At 55.0% G+C, this 17,662-nt stretch overlaps 1 protein-coding gene and 1 long non-coding RNA gene across 2 annotated transcripts in view; one reads left to right on the forward strand and one right to left on the reverse strand.

Moving 5' to 3' along the window:
- LOC133360914 (glycogenin-1-like) overlaps positions 1 to 12,227 on the reverse strand; it is a 32,173-nt gene extending 19,946 nt beyond the window's left edge. Inside the window, exon 1 of the mRNA XM_061579799.1 lies at positions 11,712 to 12,227. Within this exon, the coding sequence (XP_061435783.1) occupies positions 11,712 to 11,718 (7 nt within the window). The 5' untranslated portion in view covers positions 11,719 to 12,227. The remainder of the gene's footprint in view (positions 1 to 11,711) is intronic.
- A 4,080-nt stretch (positions 12,228 to 16,307) lies between these two features.
- LOC133360958 (uncharacterized) lies at positions 16,308 to 17,211 on the forward strand. The gene is made up of 3 exons (XR_009757322.1): positions 16,308 to 16,337; positions 16,738 to 16,800; positions 17,120 to 17,211. It is a non-coding gene; the product is annotated as an uncharacterized LOC133360958 (long non-coding RNA).
- The last annotated feature ends 451 nt before the right edge of the window (positions 17,212 to 17,662 follow it).

Raw genomic sequence — 17,662 nt, forward strand, 5'->3', positions numbered from 1 at the left:
CTACACACACACACACGCGCACTACACACTGACACTACACGCACACTACACACTGACACTACACGCACACTACACACACACATGCTACATGCACGACACACACTACACGCACCACACACTACACGCACACACCACACCACGCACACTACATGCACGCTACACGCACACACTACACTACACGCAAGCTACACGCAAGCTACACGCAAGCTACACGCAAGCTACACGCATGGCCGTGTGGAACCTACGATGGCAGCACGGACAAGACCCTTGGCACGAGGCTCAGGGTCTTGGCCGTCTCCGTCAGTGTGTTCACAATGGCCGTGTCAGTGTGTGTGCCAGTGTGTGTGTGTGTGTGTCTGTGTGTGTGTGTGTCAGTGTGTGTGTGTGTGTGTCAGTGTGTGTGTGTGTGTCAGTGTGTGTGTGTGTGTGTCAGTGTGTGTGTGTGTGTGTCAGTGTGTGTGTGTGTGTGTCAGTGTGTGTGTGTGTGTCAGTGTGTGTGTGTCAGTATGTGTGTGTGTCAGTGTGTGGTGTGTGTCAGTGTGTGTGTGTTGTGTGTCAATGTGTGTGTGTGTGTGTGTCAGTGTGTGTGTGTGTGTGTGTCAGTGTGTGTGTGTGTGTCAGTGTGTGTGTGTGTCAGTGTGTGTGTGTGTGTCAGTGTGTGTGTGTGTGTCAGTGTGTGTGTGTGCCAGTATGTGTGCCAGTGTGTATGTGCCAGTGTGTATGTCAGTGCGTGTGTCAGTGCGTGTGTCAGTGCGTGTGTCAGTGCGTGTGTCAGTGCGTGTGTCAGTGCGTGTGTCAGTGCGTGTGTGTCAGTGTGTGTGTGTCTGCCAGTGTGTGTGTGTCAGTGTGTTCACAATGGCCGTGTCAGTGTGTGTGTGTCAATGTGTGTGTCAGTGTGTGTGTGTGTCAGTGTGTGTGTGTGTCAGTGTGTGTGTGTGTCAGTGTGTGTGTGTGTCAGTGTGTGTGTGTGTCAGTGTGTGTGTGTGTCTGCCAGTGTGTGTGTGCCAGTGCGTGTGTCAGTGTGTGTGTGTGTGTGCCAGTGTGTGTGTGTGTGCCAGTGCGTGTGTGTGTGCCAGTGCGTGTGTGTGTGTCAGTGTGTGTGTGTCAGTGTGTGTGTGTCAGTGTGTGTGTGTCAGTGTGTGTGTGTCAGTGTGTGTGTGTCAGTGTGTGTGTGTCAGTGTGTGTGTGTGTCAGTGTGTGCTTGTGTGCGTGCGTGTCAGTGTGTGCGTGTGTGTCAGTGTGCGTGCGCGTGCGTGCGCGTGCGTGTGTCTGTGTGTATGTCAGTGTATGTCAGTGTGTGCCAGGAGCGGTGGTGCAGCGGTTAGCGCTACGCTGCGCTACGAACCCGGCGACCCGAGTTCAATTCCCGCTCACGGCCACCACCACCGCCAGTGACGATTATCTGGACCGGTCCTGGGCCTCCCCTAGGTCGACTCAGTGTGTAGCAAACATTGCCGCTGGGAAGACAAAGGCGGCCGGGCGTGGTGCTGACCACCCACCCATCAAATTGTTGTCCCGGCCTTCATGAGGCACAGCACTTGCCTCTAAAGGTCCGTCACGAAAAAAAAACGATGAACCACGTGACCACGTGACCAGGTGACCAGGTGACCACGTGACCAGGTGTAGCTCGGCTTCCAGAAGCCACCTGGCCACCACCAATGGGAGCAGCTTAACACAGCAGCTGACACCACCACCATCGTCATCGTCATCATCATCACCACCATCACCACCACCACCACCACCGTCGTCATCATCGTCACCACGTGGAGATCGACAGCGGCTGACACCACCACCACCACCATCGTCATCATCACCACCACCACCACCATCACCACCACCACCACCACCGTCATCATCGTCATCATCGTCATCATCGTCACCACGTGGACATCTACAGTGGCTGACACCACCGTCACCACCGTCACCACCGTCACCACCGTCACCACCGTCACCACCGTCACCACCGTCACCACCGTCACCACCGTCACCACCGTCACCACCGTCACCACCGTCACCACCGTCACCACCGTCACCACCGTCACCACCGTCACCACCGTCACCACCGTCACCACCCGTCACCACCGTCACCACGTGGAGATAGACAGCGGCTGACACCACCACCACCACCACCATCCTCTGCACCACGTGGTGCTGCTGCTGATGTTGACTCTAAACGTGGAGGGGGAAAGCCGGAGGAGCCGGAGACAAATCCACGCAGCGACCACCACGGGGAGAGAGAGAGACGCAGACTCCACATACACAGCAGCAGCAGCAGCAGGCGTCGTCAGGGTCGGGATGGAACCCATGACCTCCTGCGTAAGAGGGGGGACCCCCCCCCCCCCTTGTGTTTGGAGGTTCACAATGGCCTCCATGTCGAGATTTGTGTTGAACTTCTCTCGCACCGCACGGAGCCAACCGAGGTGCCGGGGGGGGGGAAGGACAACAACAACAACAAAACAACACGAAACACGACAACAACAACACGACAACAACAACACGACAACAACAAGGGGTAGTTATAGATAAATTTGTCCTGACCTCCCCTCCCTCCATCCCATCCCCCCTCTCCTCCCCCCTCTCCTCCCCCCCACCCTGCCCCCCAACCCTGCCCCCCACCCTGCCCCCCACCCTGCCCCCCACCCTGCCCCCCACCCTGCCCCCCACCCTGCCCCCCACCCTGCCCCCCACCCTGCCCCCCACCCTGCCCCCCACCCTACCCCCCACCCTACCCCCCACACTACCCCCCACCCTGCCCCCCACACTACCCCCCACCCCACCCCCCACCCCCCACCCTGCCCCCCACTCTCCATTCCCCCGAAGCGGCATCTCTCACGGCCACTGAACATTGGAAGCAAAAACCCGCACAGTGGCCCTGGCTATTTATACAGCACTCCTGTAGGGTCTGTACAGTACCCCTATAGGGTCCTGTAGGATCTGTAGCGTCTGTACAGTAGTCCTGTAGGGTCTGTACAGTAGTCATGCTTTGGACAGTGACTGTAGGGATTCATATTCGTGGCTCTTATTTCATTACTTCCCTTCTACGTGACGTTACCGAGAAAACCAAGAATATAAAGCCAAAGACTCATCACGCAGAGATGCACACTTCATCAATGAGTCTCTGTGTGTGAGTCTGTGGGTCTCTGTGCGAGTCTATGGGTCTCTGTGTGTGAGTCTGTGGGTCTCTGTGTGAGTCTATGGGTCTCTGTGTGTGAGTCTGTGGGTCTCTGTGTGAGTCTATGGGTCTCTGTGTGTGAGTCTGTGGGTCTCTGTGTGTGAGTCTGTGGGTCTCTGTGTGAGTCTATGGGTCTCTGTGTGTGAGTCTGTGGGTCTCTGTGTGTGAGTCTGTGGGTCTCTGTGTGTGAGTCTATGGGTCTCGGTGCTAATCAATGGGTCTCTGTGTGTGAGTTTATGGGTCTCTGTGTGTGAGTCTATGGGTCTCTGTGCTAATCAATGGGTCTCTGTGTGAGTCTATGGGTCTCTGTGTGAGTCTATGGGTCTCTGTGTGTGAGTCTATGGGTCTCTGTGCTAATCAATGGGTCTCTGTGTGAGTCTATGGGTCTCTGTGTGAGTCTATGTGTCTCTGTGCGAGTCTATGGGTCTCTGTGTGTGAGTCTATGGGTCTCTGTGCTAATCAATGGGTCTCTGTGTGTGAGTCTATGGGTCTCTGTGTGAGTCTATGGGTCTCTGTGTGAGTCTGTGGGTCTCTGTGTGAGTCTGTGGGTCTCTGTGTGTGAGTCTATGGGTCTCGGTGCTAATCAATGGGTCTCTGTGTGAGTCTGTGGGTCTCTGTGTGAGTCTATGGGTCTCTGTGTGAGTCTATGGGTCTCTGTGTGAGTCTATGGGTCTCTGTGTGAGTCTATGGGTCTCTGTGTGAGTCTATGGGTCTCGGTGTGAGTCTATGGGTCTCGGTGCTAATCAATGGGTCTCTGTGTGAGTTTATGGGTCTCGGTGCTAATCAATGGGTCTGTGTGAGTCTATGGGTCTCAGTGCTAATCAATGGGTCTGTGTGAGTCTATGGGTCTCGGTGCTAATCAATGGGTATCTGTGTGAGTCTATGGGTCTCAGTGCTAATCAATGGGTCTGTGTGAGTCTATGGGTCTCGGTGCTAATCAATGGATCTCTGAGTGAGTCTATGGGTCTCGGTGCTAATCAATGGGTCTGTGTGAGTCTATGGGTCGCAGTGCTAATCAATGGGTCTGTATGAGTCTATGGGTCTCGGTGCTAATCAATGGATCTCTGAGTGAGTCTATGGGTCTCGGTGCTAATCAATGGGTCTGTGTGAGTCTATGGGTCTCAGTGCTAATCAATGGGTCTCTGTGTGAGTCTATGGGTCTCAGTGCTAATCAATGGATCTCTGAGTGAGTCTATGGGTCTCAGTGCTAATCAATGGGTCTGTGTGAGTCTATGGGTCTCAGTGCAAATCCATGGGTCTCTGTGTGAGTTTATGGGTCTCAGTGCTAATCAATGGGTCTGTGTGAGTCTATGGGTCTCAGTGCTAATCAATGGGTCTGCGTGAGTTTATGGGTCTCAGTGCTAATCAATGGGTCTCTATGTGTGAGTTTATGGGTCTCAGTGCTAATCAATGGGTCTGTGTGAGTTTATGGGTCTCAGTGCTAATCAATGGGTCTGTGTGAGTTTATGGGTCTCAGTGCTAATCAATGGGTCTGTGTGTGAGTTTATGGGTCTCAGTGCTAATCAATGGGTCTCTGTGTGATTTTATGGGTCTCAGTGCTAATCAATGGGTCTGTGTGAGTTCATGGGTCTCAGTGCTAATCAATGGGTCTGTGTGTGAGTTTATGGGTCTCAGTGCTAATCAATGGGTCTCTGTGTGTGAGTCTATGGGTCTCGGTGCTAATCAATGGGTCTGTGTGAGAGTCTATGGGTCTCAGTGCTAATCAATGGGTCTCTGTGTGAGTCTATGGGTCTCAGTGCTAATCAATGGGTCTCTGTGTGAGTCTATAGGTCTCTGTGCGAGTCTACGGGTCTCTGTGCGAGTCTACGGGTCTCTGTGCGAGTCTACGGGTCTCTGTGCGAGTCTACGGGTCTCTGTGCGAGTCTACGGGTCTCTGTGCGAGTCTACGGGTCTCAGTGCTAATCAATGGGTCTCTGTGTGAGTCTATGGGTCTCAGTGCTAATCAATTGATCTCTGAGTGAGTCTATGGGTCTCAGTGCTAATCAATGGGTCTGTGTGAGTCTATGGGTCTCAGTGCAAATCAATGGGTCTCTGTGTGAGTTTATGGGTCTCAGTGCTAATCAATGGGTCTGTGTGAGTCTATGGGTCTCAGTGCTAATCAATGGGTCTGCGTGAGTTTATGGGTCTCAGTACTAATCAATGGGTCTCTATGTGTGAGTTTATGGGTCTCAGTGCTCATCAATGGGTCTCTATGTGTGAGTTTATGGGTCTCAGTGCTAATCAATGGGTCTGTGTGAGTTTATGGGTTTCAGTGCTAATCAATGGGTCTATGTGTGAGTTTATGGGTCTCAGTGCTAATCAATGGGTCTGTGTGAGTTTATGGGTCTCAGTGCAAATCAATGGGTCTCTGTGTGATTTTATGGGTCTCAGTGCTAATCAATGGGTCTCTATGTGTGAGTTTATGGGTCTCAGTGCTCATCAATGGGTCTGTGTGAGTTTATGGGTCTCAGTGCTAATCAATGGGTCTATGTGTGAGTTTATGGGTCTCAGTGCTAATCAATGGGTCTATGTGTGAGTTTATGGGTCTCAGTGCTAATCAATGGGTCTGTGTGAGTTTATGGGTCTCAGTGCAAATCAATGGGTCTCTGTGTGATTTTATGGGTCTCAGTGCTAATCAATGGGTCTCTATGTGTGAGTTTATGGGTCTCAGTGCTCATCAATGGGTCTGTGTGAGTTTATGGGTCTCAGTGCTAATCAATGGGTCTCTATGTGTGAGTTTATGGGTCTCAGTGCTCATCAATGGGTCTCGGTGTGAGTCTATAGGTCTCGGTGCTAATCAATGGGTCTGTGTGTGCGAGTCTATAGGTCTCAGTGCTAATCAATGGGTCTCTGTGTGTGAGTCTATGGGTCTCGGTGCTAATCAATGGGTCTGTGTGAGAGTCTATGGGTCTCAGTGCTAATCAATGGGTCTCTGTGTGAGTCTATGGGTCTCAGTGCTAATCAATGGGTCTCTGTGTGAGTCTATAGGTCTCTGTGCGAGTCTACGGGTCTCTGTGCGAGTCTACGGGTCTCTGTGCGAGTCTACGGGTCTCTGTGCGAGTCTACGGGTCTCTGTGCGAGTCTACGGGTCTCTGTGCGAGTCTACGGGTCTCAGTGCTAATCAATGGGTCTCTGTGTGAGTCTATGGGTCTCAGTGCTAATCAATTGATCTCTGAGTGAGTCTATGGGTCTCAGTGCTAATCAATGGGTCTGTGTGAGTCTATGGGTCTCAGTGCTAATCAATGGGTCTGCGTGAGTTTATGGGTCTCAGTACTAATCAATGGGTCTCTATGTGTGAGTTTATGGGTCTCAGTGCTCATCAATGGGTCTCTATGTGTGAGTTTATGGGTCTCAGTGCTAATCAATGGGTCTGTGTGAGTTTATGGGTCTCAGTGCTAATCAATGGGTCTATGTGTGAGTTTATGGGTCTCAGTGCTAATCAATGGGTCTGTGTGAGTTTATGGGTCTCAGTGCAAATCAATGGGTCTCTGTGTGATTTTATGGGTCTCAGTGCTAATCAATGGTCTCTATGTGTGAGTTTATGGGTCTCAGTGCTCATCAATGGGTCTGTGTGAGTTTATGGGTCTCAGTGCTAATCAATGGGTCTATGTGTGAGTTTATGGGTCTCAGTGCTAATCAATGGGTCTATGTGTGAGTTTATGGGTCTCAGTGCTAATCAATGGGTCTGTGTGAGTTTATGGGTCTCAGTGCAAATCAATGGGTCTCTGTGTGATTTTATGGGTCTCAGTGCTAATCAATGGGTCTCTATGTGTGAGTTTATGGGTCTCAGTGCTCATCAATGGGTCTGTGTGAGTTTATGGGTCTCAGTGCTAAACAATGGGTCTCTATGTGTGAGTTTATGGGTCTCAGTGCTCATCAATGGGTCTCGGTGTGAGTCTATAGGTCTCGGTGCTAATCAATGGGTCTGTGTGTGCGAGTCTATAGGTCTCAGTGCTAATCAATGGGTCTCTGTGTGAGTCTATGGGTCTCTGTGTGAGTCTATAGGTCTCTGCGAGTCTACGGGTCTCTGTGCGAGTCTACGGGTCTCTGTGCGAGTCTACGGGTCTCTGTGCGAGTCTACGGGTCTCTGTGCGAGTCTACGGGTCTCTGTGCGAGTCTACGGGTCTCTGTGCGAGTCTACGGGTCTCTGTGCGAGTCTACGGGTCTCTGTGCAAGTCTACGGGTCTCTGTGCGAGTCTACGGGGCTCTGTGCGAGTCTACGGGTCTCTGTGCGAGTCTACGGGTCTCTGTGCGAGTCTACGGGTCTCTGTGCGAGTCTACGGGTCTCTGTGCGAGTCTACGGGTTCTGTGCGAGTCTACGGGTCTCTGTGCGAGTCTACGGGTCTCTGTGCGAGTCTACGGGTCTCTGTGCGAGTCTACGGGTCTCTGTGCGAGTCTACGGGTCTCTGTGCGAGTCTACGGGTCTCTGTGCGAGTCTACGGGTCTCTGTGCGAGTCTACGGGTCTCTGTGCGAGTCTACGGGTCTCTGTGCGAGTCTACGGGTCTCTGTGCGAGTCTACGGCTCTGTGCGAGTCTACGGGTCTCTGTGCGAGTCTACGGGTCTCTGTGCGAGTCTACGGGTCTCTGTGCGAGTCTACGGGTCTCTGTGCGAGTCTACGGGTCTCTGTGCGAGTCTACGGGTCTCTGTGCGAGTCTACGGGTCTCTGTGCGAGTCTACGGGTCTCTGTGCGAGTCTACGGGTCTCTGTGCGAGTCTACGGGTCTCTGTGCGAGTCTACGGGTCTCTGTGCGAGTCTACGGGTCTCTGTGCGAGTCTACGGGTCTCTGTGCGAGTCTACGGGTCTCTGTGCGAGTCTACGGGTCTCTGTGCGAGTCTACGGGTCTCTGTGCGAGTCTACGGGTCTCTGTGCGAGTCTACGGGTCTCTGTGCGAGTCTACGGGTCTCTGTGCGAGTCTACGGGTCTCTGTGCGAGTCTACGGGTCTCTGTGCGAGTCTACGGGTCTCTGTGCGAGTCTACGGGTCTCTGTGCGAGTCTACGGGTCTCTGTGCGAGTCTACGGGTCTCTGTGCGAGTCTACGGGTCTCTGTGCGAGTCTACGGGTCTCTGTGCGAGTCTACGGGTCTCTGTGCGAGTCTGTGGGTCTCTGTGCGAGTCTGTGGGTCTCTGTGCGAGTCTACGGGTCTCTGTGCGAGTCTACGGGTCTCTGTGCGAGTCTACGGGTCTCTGTGCGAGTCTACGGGTCTCTGTGCGAGTCTACGGGTCTCTGTGCGAGTCTACGGGTCTCTGTGCGAGTCTACGGGTCTCTGTGCGAGTCTACGGGTCTCTGTGCGAGTCTACGGTCTCTGTGCGAGTCTACGGGTCTCTGTGCGAGTCTACGGGTCTCTGTGCGAGTCTACGGGTCTCTGTGCGAGTCTACGGGTCTCTGTGCGAGTCTGTGGGTCTCTGTGCGAGTCTGTGGGTCTGCTACCCCCCCCTCTGCCACGCGCAGCCCCGCTCCTCACCCCAGGGGCAAATCCACGACCTCCTGCAGACCAGGCGAGGTAGTCAACATCTCATACCCACCGTGATGATGATGATGATGAGAAAGACGCAGACCTCAAATAAACAGCAGCAGGCGTCGTCAGGGTCGGGATCGAACCCACGACCTCCTGTGCGCCAGGCGAGGTAGTTAACATCTCCTAGCCACCGTGATGATGATGATGATGAGAGAGAGACACGCAAACTTCAGGTATACAACACCCGCACTTACTATCTTCCGTGAAATCGAAACAAATATGAACGTCAACTTTAACCGCCAACTCAGCGCTTGCAAACTGAACCGTGGGACGATTTTGTTCAGAGGAGCAATCCCCCTCGGGATGTAATGAGTCGGTCTCGCGCTGGGAGTGAGTGTCAGTGTGTGTGTGTCAGTGTGTGTGTGTCTGTCTGTCTGTGTGTGTCTGTCTGTGTGTGTCAGTGTGTGTGTCACTGTGTGTGTCACTGTGTGTGTGTGTCACTGTGTGTGTGTGTGTCACTGTGTGTGTGTGTGTCACTGTGTGTGTCACTGTGTGTGTGTGTGTCACTGTGTGTGTGTGTGTCACTGTGTGTGTCACTGTGTGTGTGTGTGTCACTGTGTGTGTGTGTGTCACTGTGTGTGTGTCAGTGTGTGTGTGTGTGTCACTGTGTGTGTGTCACTGTGTGTGTGTCAGTGTGTGTGTGTCACTGTGTGTGTGTGTCAGTGTGTGTGTGTCAGTGTGTGTGTGTCAGTGTGTGTGTGTCAGTGTGTGTGTGTCAGTGTGTGTGTGTCAGTGTGTGTGTGTCTGTCTGTCTGTGTGTGTCTGTCTGTCTGTGTGTGTCTGTCTGTCTGTGTGTGTCTGTCTGTCTGTCTGTGTGCCCCGTGTGTCAGTGTCTCTGTCTGTCTGTGTGTCTGTGTGTCTGTCTGTGTGTCGTGTGTGTACACGTGTGTGTGTCAGTGTGTGTACACGTGTGTGTGTGTGTGTGGTGAGCGGTGGTGCAGTGGTTAGCGCTACGATGCGCTACGAACCCGGCGACCCGAGTTCGATTCCCGCTCACGGCCACCAACACCAGTGACGATTATCTGAACCGGTCCTGGGCCTCCCCTAGGTCGACTCAGCCTCAAATGAGAACCTAGTGCGATGTGTAGTAAATATCGCCACTGGGGAGACAAAGGCGGCCGGGCGTGGCGCTGACCACCCACCCCCTCGTGTGCCACAGTGCCGGTAGCCTTCATAGGCGCTGCTGCTACTCGCTACTAACAGCACTTGCCCCTGCAGCCTGTTAGAAGCTACACGGGGAGGCTTTGTCTTTGTGCAGGACATGAGGAACTAATGTGGTGGACGATGTTTTTGGTAATCGTCCTACGAAGTGGTACACACCCACACTCACTCACACACACACTCACATAGTAACTCACTCACACACTCACATAGTAACTCACTCACACACTCACTCACATAGTAACTCACTCACTCATATAGTAACTCACTCACTCACACACTCACATAGTCACTCACTCACACACTCGCATAGTAACTCACTCACACACTCACATAGTCACTCACACACTCACTCACATAGTAACTCACTCACTCACACACTCACATAGTCACTCACTCACACACTCGCATAGTAACTCACTCACACACTCACATAGTCACTCACTCACACACTCACATAGTCACTCACTCACATAGTAACTCACACACACACACTCACATAGTAACTCACTCACACACTCACATAGTAACTCACTCACACACTCACATACATAGTCACACACTCACTCACACACTCACATAGTCACTCACTCACTCACATAGTAACTCACTCACACACTCGCATAGTAACTCACTCACACACTCACTCACATAGTCACACACTCACTCACACACTCACATACTCACTCACTCACTCACATAGTAACTCACACACACTCACATAGTAACTCACTCACACACTCACATAGTAACTCACTCACACACTCACATAGTAACTCACTCACACACTCACATAGTAACTCACTCACACACTCACATACATAGTCACACCCAGTCACCCACACTGACCCAGTCACTCACTCACCCAGTCACTCACTCACAACACCCACCTCACACTCACTCACATACATAGTCACACACATTCACACTCACTCACACTCTCACTCACCCAGTCCCTCACACTCTCACTCACACAGTCACTCACCCAGTCACCCAGTCACTCACCCACTCACTCATAGTCACTCACCCAGTCACTCACACACCTACTCACACACACACACCCACTCACTCACACACCCAGTCACTCACACACCCACTTACAAATAACACAAACCAATACAACTTTGCTCCTGAATGGACCATTACATGTGCTGTGTATACGAGATACACACCAGGCGACGTTTCGGGCTATGACCCTTCTTCATAGCACCAACTCACCTCACTCCCACCAATTCACCAACCCACCCACCAAATCACCCACCAACCCACCCACCAATGCACCAACCCACCCACCAATTCACCAACCCACCCACTCACCCACAAATTCACCCACCCACAAACCCCCTCACCCACCCACCAATTCACCCACCCACAAACCCACTCACCCACCAACCCACCCACCAATTCACCAACCCACCACTAACCCAGCCACCAATTCACCCACCCACCAATTCACCCACCCACCAATTCACCCACCCACCAACCAACCCACCCACCAACCCACTCACCCACCAACCCACTCACCCCACCAACCCACTCAACCACCACCACCCACTCACCCCCCAACCCACTCACCCACCAAACCCACTCACCCACCAACCCACTCACCCACCAACCCACTCACCCACCAACCCACTCACCCACCAACCCACTCAACCCACCCACCCACCCAAACCCACCCAAACCCACCAACCCACCCACCAATTCAGCCACCCACAAACCCACCCACTCACCCCACAAATAACACTAAATCCCAACACGCTCGTAAGTGACACCGCGTGTGTTGATCTTACATGATATAAACAGGCGACGTTTCGGGGCAAGACCCTTCAACAGATCACACACAGATCCAAGTCACTCACCAGCCATGGTGTCCTTTCTTGTATCGCGTTGTCTCTCTCTGTGCGTGTGTTGGGGTCACGGTGTGGTGTGTGTGTGTTGGGGTCACGGTGTGTGTGTGTGTAGGTGTCACAGTGTGTGTGTGTGTAGGTGTCACAGTGTGTGTGTCACAGTGTGTGTGTGTGTGTTGGGGTCACGGTGTGTGTGTGTGTGTTGGGGTCACGGTGTGTGTGTGTGTAGGTGTCACAGTGTGTGTGTGTGTAGGTGTCACAGTGTGTGTGTGTAGGTGTCAGTGTGTGTGTGTGCATGCAGTGTGTCACTGGTACAGTGCGGACACGTGTGATGTGTGTGTCACTGGTACAGTGTGTGGAGTGCGGGTGATGCCACTGCCGCCGCTGCTGCTGATGCTGCCGCTGATGCCACTGCCGCTGATGCCACTGCCGCTGCTGATGATGCTGCTGATGCTGCCGCTGCTGCTGCTGCCGCTGCTGATGATGCCGCTGCTGATGTTGCTGCTGATGCCGCTGGTGGCACCGCGAGTGAAGAGGAAGCTGCCACAGCGCCTCTCTTCCGCGTTTATAGGCACGCGTCACGCGGGGGAGGGGCTGGGAGGGGGAGGGGCTGGGAGGGGGAGGGGCTGGGAGGGGGAGGGGCTGGGAGAGGGAGGGGGCTGGGAGGGGGAGGGGCTGGGAGGGGGAGGGGCTGGGGAGAGGGAGGGGCTGGGAGGGGGAGGGGCTGGGAGGGGGATGGGCTGGGAGGGGGAGGGGCTGGGAGAGGGAGGGGCTGGGAGGGGGAGGGGCTGGAGGGGGAGGGGCTGGGAGGGGGAGGGGCTGGGAGAGGGAGGGGCTGGGAGGGGGAGGGGTCTGGGAGGGGGGATGGGCTGGGAGGGGGAGGGGCTGGGCGAGGGAGGGGCTGGGAGGGGGAGGGGCTGGGAGGGGGAGGGGCTGGGAGGGGGAGGGGCTGGGGGAGGGGGTGGGAGGGAGGGGCTGGGAGGGGGATGGGCTGGGAGGGGATGGGCTGGGAGAGGGAGGGGCTGGGAGAGGGGAGGGGCTGGGAGGAGGAGGGGCTGGGAGAGGGAGGGGCTGGGAGAGGGGAGGGGCTGGGAGAGGGAGGGGCTGGGAGAGGGGCTGGGAGGAGGTAGTGTGATGGGGGGGGTAGTGTGATGGGGGCGAGGTGATGGGGTAGGGTGAGTGTGATGTGGACATCCCTGCCGCACCCCAAGGTGTACAGGGAATGGCTCCGACTCCCGGCCACGTAGTTCACCCGGGCCCGCTCACCATCATGAAGTGTCCTTAATGATCGTGAGCAGAGGGTCAGGGACTCTGAAAGCACGAAGAACAACCCAGAGCCCAGGCCTACTGATGGTATCATAGGCCCTTGACCAGGTCAATAAAGCAGAGATGTAGGTCTTGTTGGAATTCCCCTACACCTCTGCTGTAAGCAGACGGACAGAAAAATATGGCATCTGGGCAGGAACGTCCTTTTCTGAAACCGCATTGGGGCTCCGCAAGCCTCTCCTCAGCGTGCCTGGCAAGGCGATGTTGAATAATCCTTGCCAGGACCTTTCCCGGCCTCACACTGAGGAGGAGTGAAATGCCCCTGTAGTTGTTACAGTCTGTAGGTCCCCCTTTCTTAAACAGGGGGAACCCAACCAGGGCACCATTCCAATCCTGCGGAACCCGTCCAGCGGTCCACACTGTTGTGACGATGCCACGTAGGGCAGTCTGTGCACAGGACGCCACCCTCCCAGGGCAGTTCGCTTGGGAGATCATCTCCGCCCGGCGCTTTTCTGGTCTCGGACCTTTCTCAACAGATGGCGCCTCCACCAGCCTACCCACCCACCCACTCACGCTCCCCCTGAGAGAGAGATACCCCAGACCCCGGGCTTGAACCCAGCCTCTCAGTGTCTCTCACACGGCCATCGTGAACCCCCTGAAGAGAGAGAGACACCCAGACCCAGGGCTTGAACCCAGACTCTCAGTGTCTCTCACACGGCCATCGTGAACCCCCTGAGAGAGAGAGAGAGAGACACCCAGACCCAGGGCTTGAACCCAGGCTCTCAGTGTCTCTGACACGGCCATCGTGAACCCCCTGAGAGAGAGAGAGACACCCAGACCCAGGGCTTGAACCCAGACTCTCAGTGTCTCTCACACGGCCATCGTGAACCCCCTGAGAGAGAGAGAGAGAGACACCCAGACCCAGGGCTTGAACCCAGGCTCTCAGTGTCTCTGACACGGCCATCGTGAACCCCCTGAGAGAGAGAGACACCCAGACCCAGGGCTTGAACCCAGACTCTCAGTGTCTCTGACACGGCCATCGTGAACCCCCTGAGAGAGAGAGACACCCAGACCCAGGGCTTGAACCCAGACTCTCAGTGTCTCTGACACGGCCATCGTGAACCCCCTGAGAGAGACACCCAGACCCAGGGCTTGAACCCAGGCTCTCAGTGTCTCTGACACGGCCATCGTGAACCCCTGAGAGAGAGAGACACCCAGACCCAGGGCTAGAACCCAGACTCTCAGTGTCTCTGACACGGCCATTGTGAACCCCCTGAGAGAGAGACACCCAGACCCAGGGCTTGAACCCAGACTCTCAGTGTCTCTGACACGGCCACTGTGAACCCCCTGAGAGAGAGAGACACCCAGACCCAGGGCTTGAACCCAGGCTCTCAGTGTCTCTGACACGGCCATCGTGAACCCCTCCCGCTCGCTCGCAGGCAGCGGGCTACTTTCTCAAATACTTGAGGCGCCACGGGCCCGGCAAGCTGGGCAACCCGTGACGTTATCCTGGACCTCAGACGACCTCCGGCAAAATGGATTCCCGCGGGGTCAGAGGTCGCGGCGCGGCTCTTTCCCTTGTTGTAGGTCGCCATGTTGGTGCAGCTACAGGGCGATTCGTGACCGCGAGCGACTGGGGCAGCCTCCACCCCCTCGGCAACCCGCGGCCACCACCGCCTCGACCTTTGCTTCATCATCGGCATTGCCTGGCATCCCTCCACCGATGTTCATCTTCGGTGTGGGGCGTCAGGCACCACCAACACCACCACCACCATTCCTCGCCTCTCGTCGATGGGGAGGTGAGCCACATCTCACCGCCGCGCTCCCACGCCCCCTTTATTCTCTTGTTCAGAAGAAGAGCCACTCCCTGTTGTTTGGCAGTCTCCTGCCCCGGGTCGAGGACTGTCCACCCCTCATGGTGGCAGGAGCCAGAGCCGGTCCACCGGACCTCCTGAATACTGCAAAGATCCAGGCGGTACCGGTCCAGCTCCCGACAGAGAAGTGGCAGCCTCTCCCACACACATACTAATAGGAGCAGTATAGCAGCAGTGCAAATACTCCGAGCGCGTGACGTTGATTTTAAATGTCAAGGGGAAAACCGGAGGGATCCCAGAGGAAATTCCACGCGACCACGGCGAGAGAGAGAGAGAGACGCAGACTCTAAATATACAGCAGCAGCAGCAGGCGTTAGGGTCGGGGTCGAACTCACGACCTCCTGTATACCAGGCGAGGTAGTCAACATCTCACTGAAGACAAAGACACACCGTGTAGCTTTAACAGACTGTTGGGGCAAGTGCTGTTAGCGAGCACCTATGAAGACCGGCACGGCACACGAGGGGGTGGGTGGCCAGCACCACGCCCGGCCGCCTTTGTCTCCCCAGTGGCGATGTTTACTACACACCGCACCAGGTACTCATTTGAGGCTGAGTCGACCTAGGGGAGGCCCAGGACCGGTCACTGGTGGTGTTGGTGGCCGTGAGCGGGAATCGAACTCGGTCGCCGGGTTTGTAGCGCAGCTTAGCGCTAACCGCTGCACCACCGCTCCCCACACGCACACACACACACACACGTACACACACACTCTAAAACACTCCCACAAAAACTCGCACACACAGGCGTACACACACTCACACACGTACATGCAGGCATGCACACACACATACACTCAAACACACAACTCTCACACACACACAAACCCACACACACATGTGTACACACACTCACACACGTACATGCAGGCATGCACACACACACACTTAAACACACACACACAAACCCACACACACAGGCGTAAACACACACTCACACACACATACATGCAGGCATGCACACACACACACTCGAACACACAAACTCTCACACACACACATGCGTACACACACACTCACACGCACGTACGTGCAGGCATGCACACACACACACTCAAACACACAAACCCACACACACATGGGTACACACACTCCCACACACCCAGCTACGTGCAGACATGCACCACACACTCAAACACACAAACACACACACGTACAGGCATACACACACACGCGCACTCAAACACTCAAACACACACACGTACAGGCATGCACACACACACGCACTCAAAGACACCCTCACACACACCCACCTACGTGCAGGCATGCACACACACACGTACTCAAACACACACACACACGCACAGGCATACACACACACACAGGCGTACACACACGCGCACACACACCCAGACTATTTTTTAACTCACGCGTGCTGCCAGTGTGTGTGTGTGTGAGAGTGTTGAGATGACACAGAAGGGGGTGTTCGTGTTCTCACTTTAACCCGAGCATGCTGCTCGTGTGGTCAGAACACTTCACGATGGCCGTGTCAGAGACACTGAGAGTCTGGGTTCGAGCCCTGGGTCTGGGTGTCTCTCTCTCTCATGGGGTTCACGATGGCCGTGTGAGAGACACTGAGAGTCTGGGTTCGAGCCCTGGGTCTGGGTGTCTCTCTCTCTCATGGGGTTTACGATGGCCGTGTGAGGACACTGAGAGTCTGGGGTTCGAGCCCTGGGTCTGGGTGTCTCTCTCTTCTTTCTCAGGGGTTCACTATGGCCATGTCAGAGACACTGAGAGTCTGGGTTTAAGCCCTGGGTCTGGGTGTCTCTCTCTCTCTTAGGGGGTTCACGATGGCCGTGTCAGAGACACTGAGTTTGGGTTCAAGCCTGGGTCTGAGTGTCTCTCTGTGTCTCTCAGGGGGTTCACGATGGCCGTTTCAGAGACACTGAGTGTCTGGGTTCAAGCCCTGGGTCTGGGTGTCTCTCTCTCTCAGGGGGTTCACGATGGCCGTGTCAGAGACACTGAGAGTCTGGGTTCAAGCCCTGGGTCTGGGTGTCTCTCTCTCTCAGGGGGTTCACAATGGCCGTGTCAGAGACACTGAGTGTCTGGGTTCAAGCCCTGGGCCTGGGTGTCTCTCTCTCAGGGGGTTCACAATAGCCGTGTCAGAGACACTGAGAGTCTGGGTTCAAGCCCTGGGTCTGGGTGTCTCTGTCTCTCAGGGGGTTCACGATGGCCGTGTCAGAGACACCGAGAGTCTGGGTTCGAGCCCTGGGTCTGGGTGTCTCTCTCTGTCTCTCAGGGGGTTTACGATGGCCGTGTCAGAGACACTGAGATCCTGGGTTCGAGCCCTGGGTCTGGGTGTCTCTCTCAGGGGGTTCACGATGGCCGTGTCAGAGACACTGAGAGTCTGGGTTCAAGCCCTGGGTCTGGGTGTCTCTCGCTCTCAGTGGGGTTCACTAAGTCAGAGACACTGAGAGTCTGGGTTCGAGCCTGGGTCTGGGTGTGTCTCTCTCTCTCTCTCAGGGGGTTCACGATGCGCGTGTCAGAGACACTGAGAGTCTGGGTTCGAGCCCTGGGTCTGGGTGTCTCTCTCTCAGGGGGTTCACAATGGCCGTGTCAGAGACACTGAGTGTCTGGGTTCAAGCCCTGGGTCTGGGTGTCTCTCTCTCAGGGGGTTTCACGATGGCCGTGTCAAGACACTGAGAGTCTGGGGTTCGAGCCCTGGTCTGGGTCTCCGTGTCTGTCTGCCCACGTGTGAGTGTAAACCACCCGCTCACATGATGGTGAGCTATTAGCAGCAGAGAAGATGGATCTCCAGAGACCCGGAAACTCCCGAAGATTCAACACGTGATGAGTCTATGGGTCTCTGTGTGGTGAGTCTGTGGGTTC

This window comes from Lethenteron reissneri, chromosome 70 (assembly GCF_015708825.2).
Source record: "Lethenteron reissneri isolate LAM-NWPU_2019-01 chromosome 70, ASM1570882v1, whole genome shotgun sequence".
Classification (NCBI taxonomy): Eukaryota; Metazoa; Chordata; class Hyperoartia; order Petromyzontiformes; family Petromyzontidae; genus Lethenteron; species Lethenteron reissneri.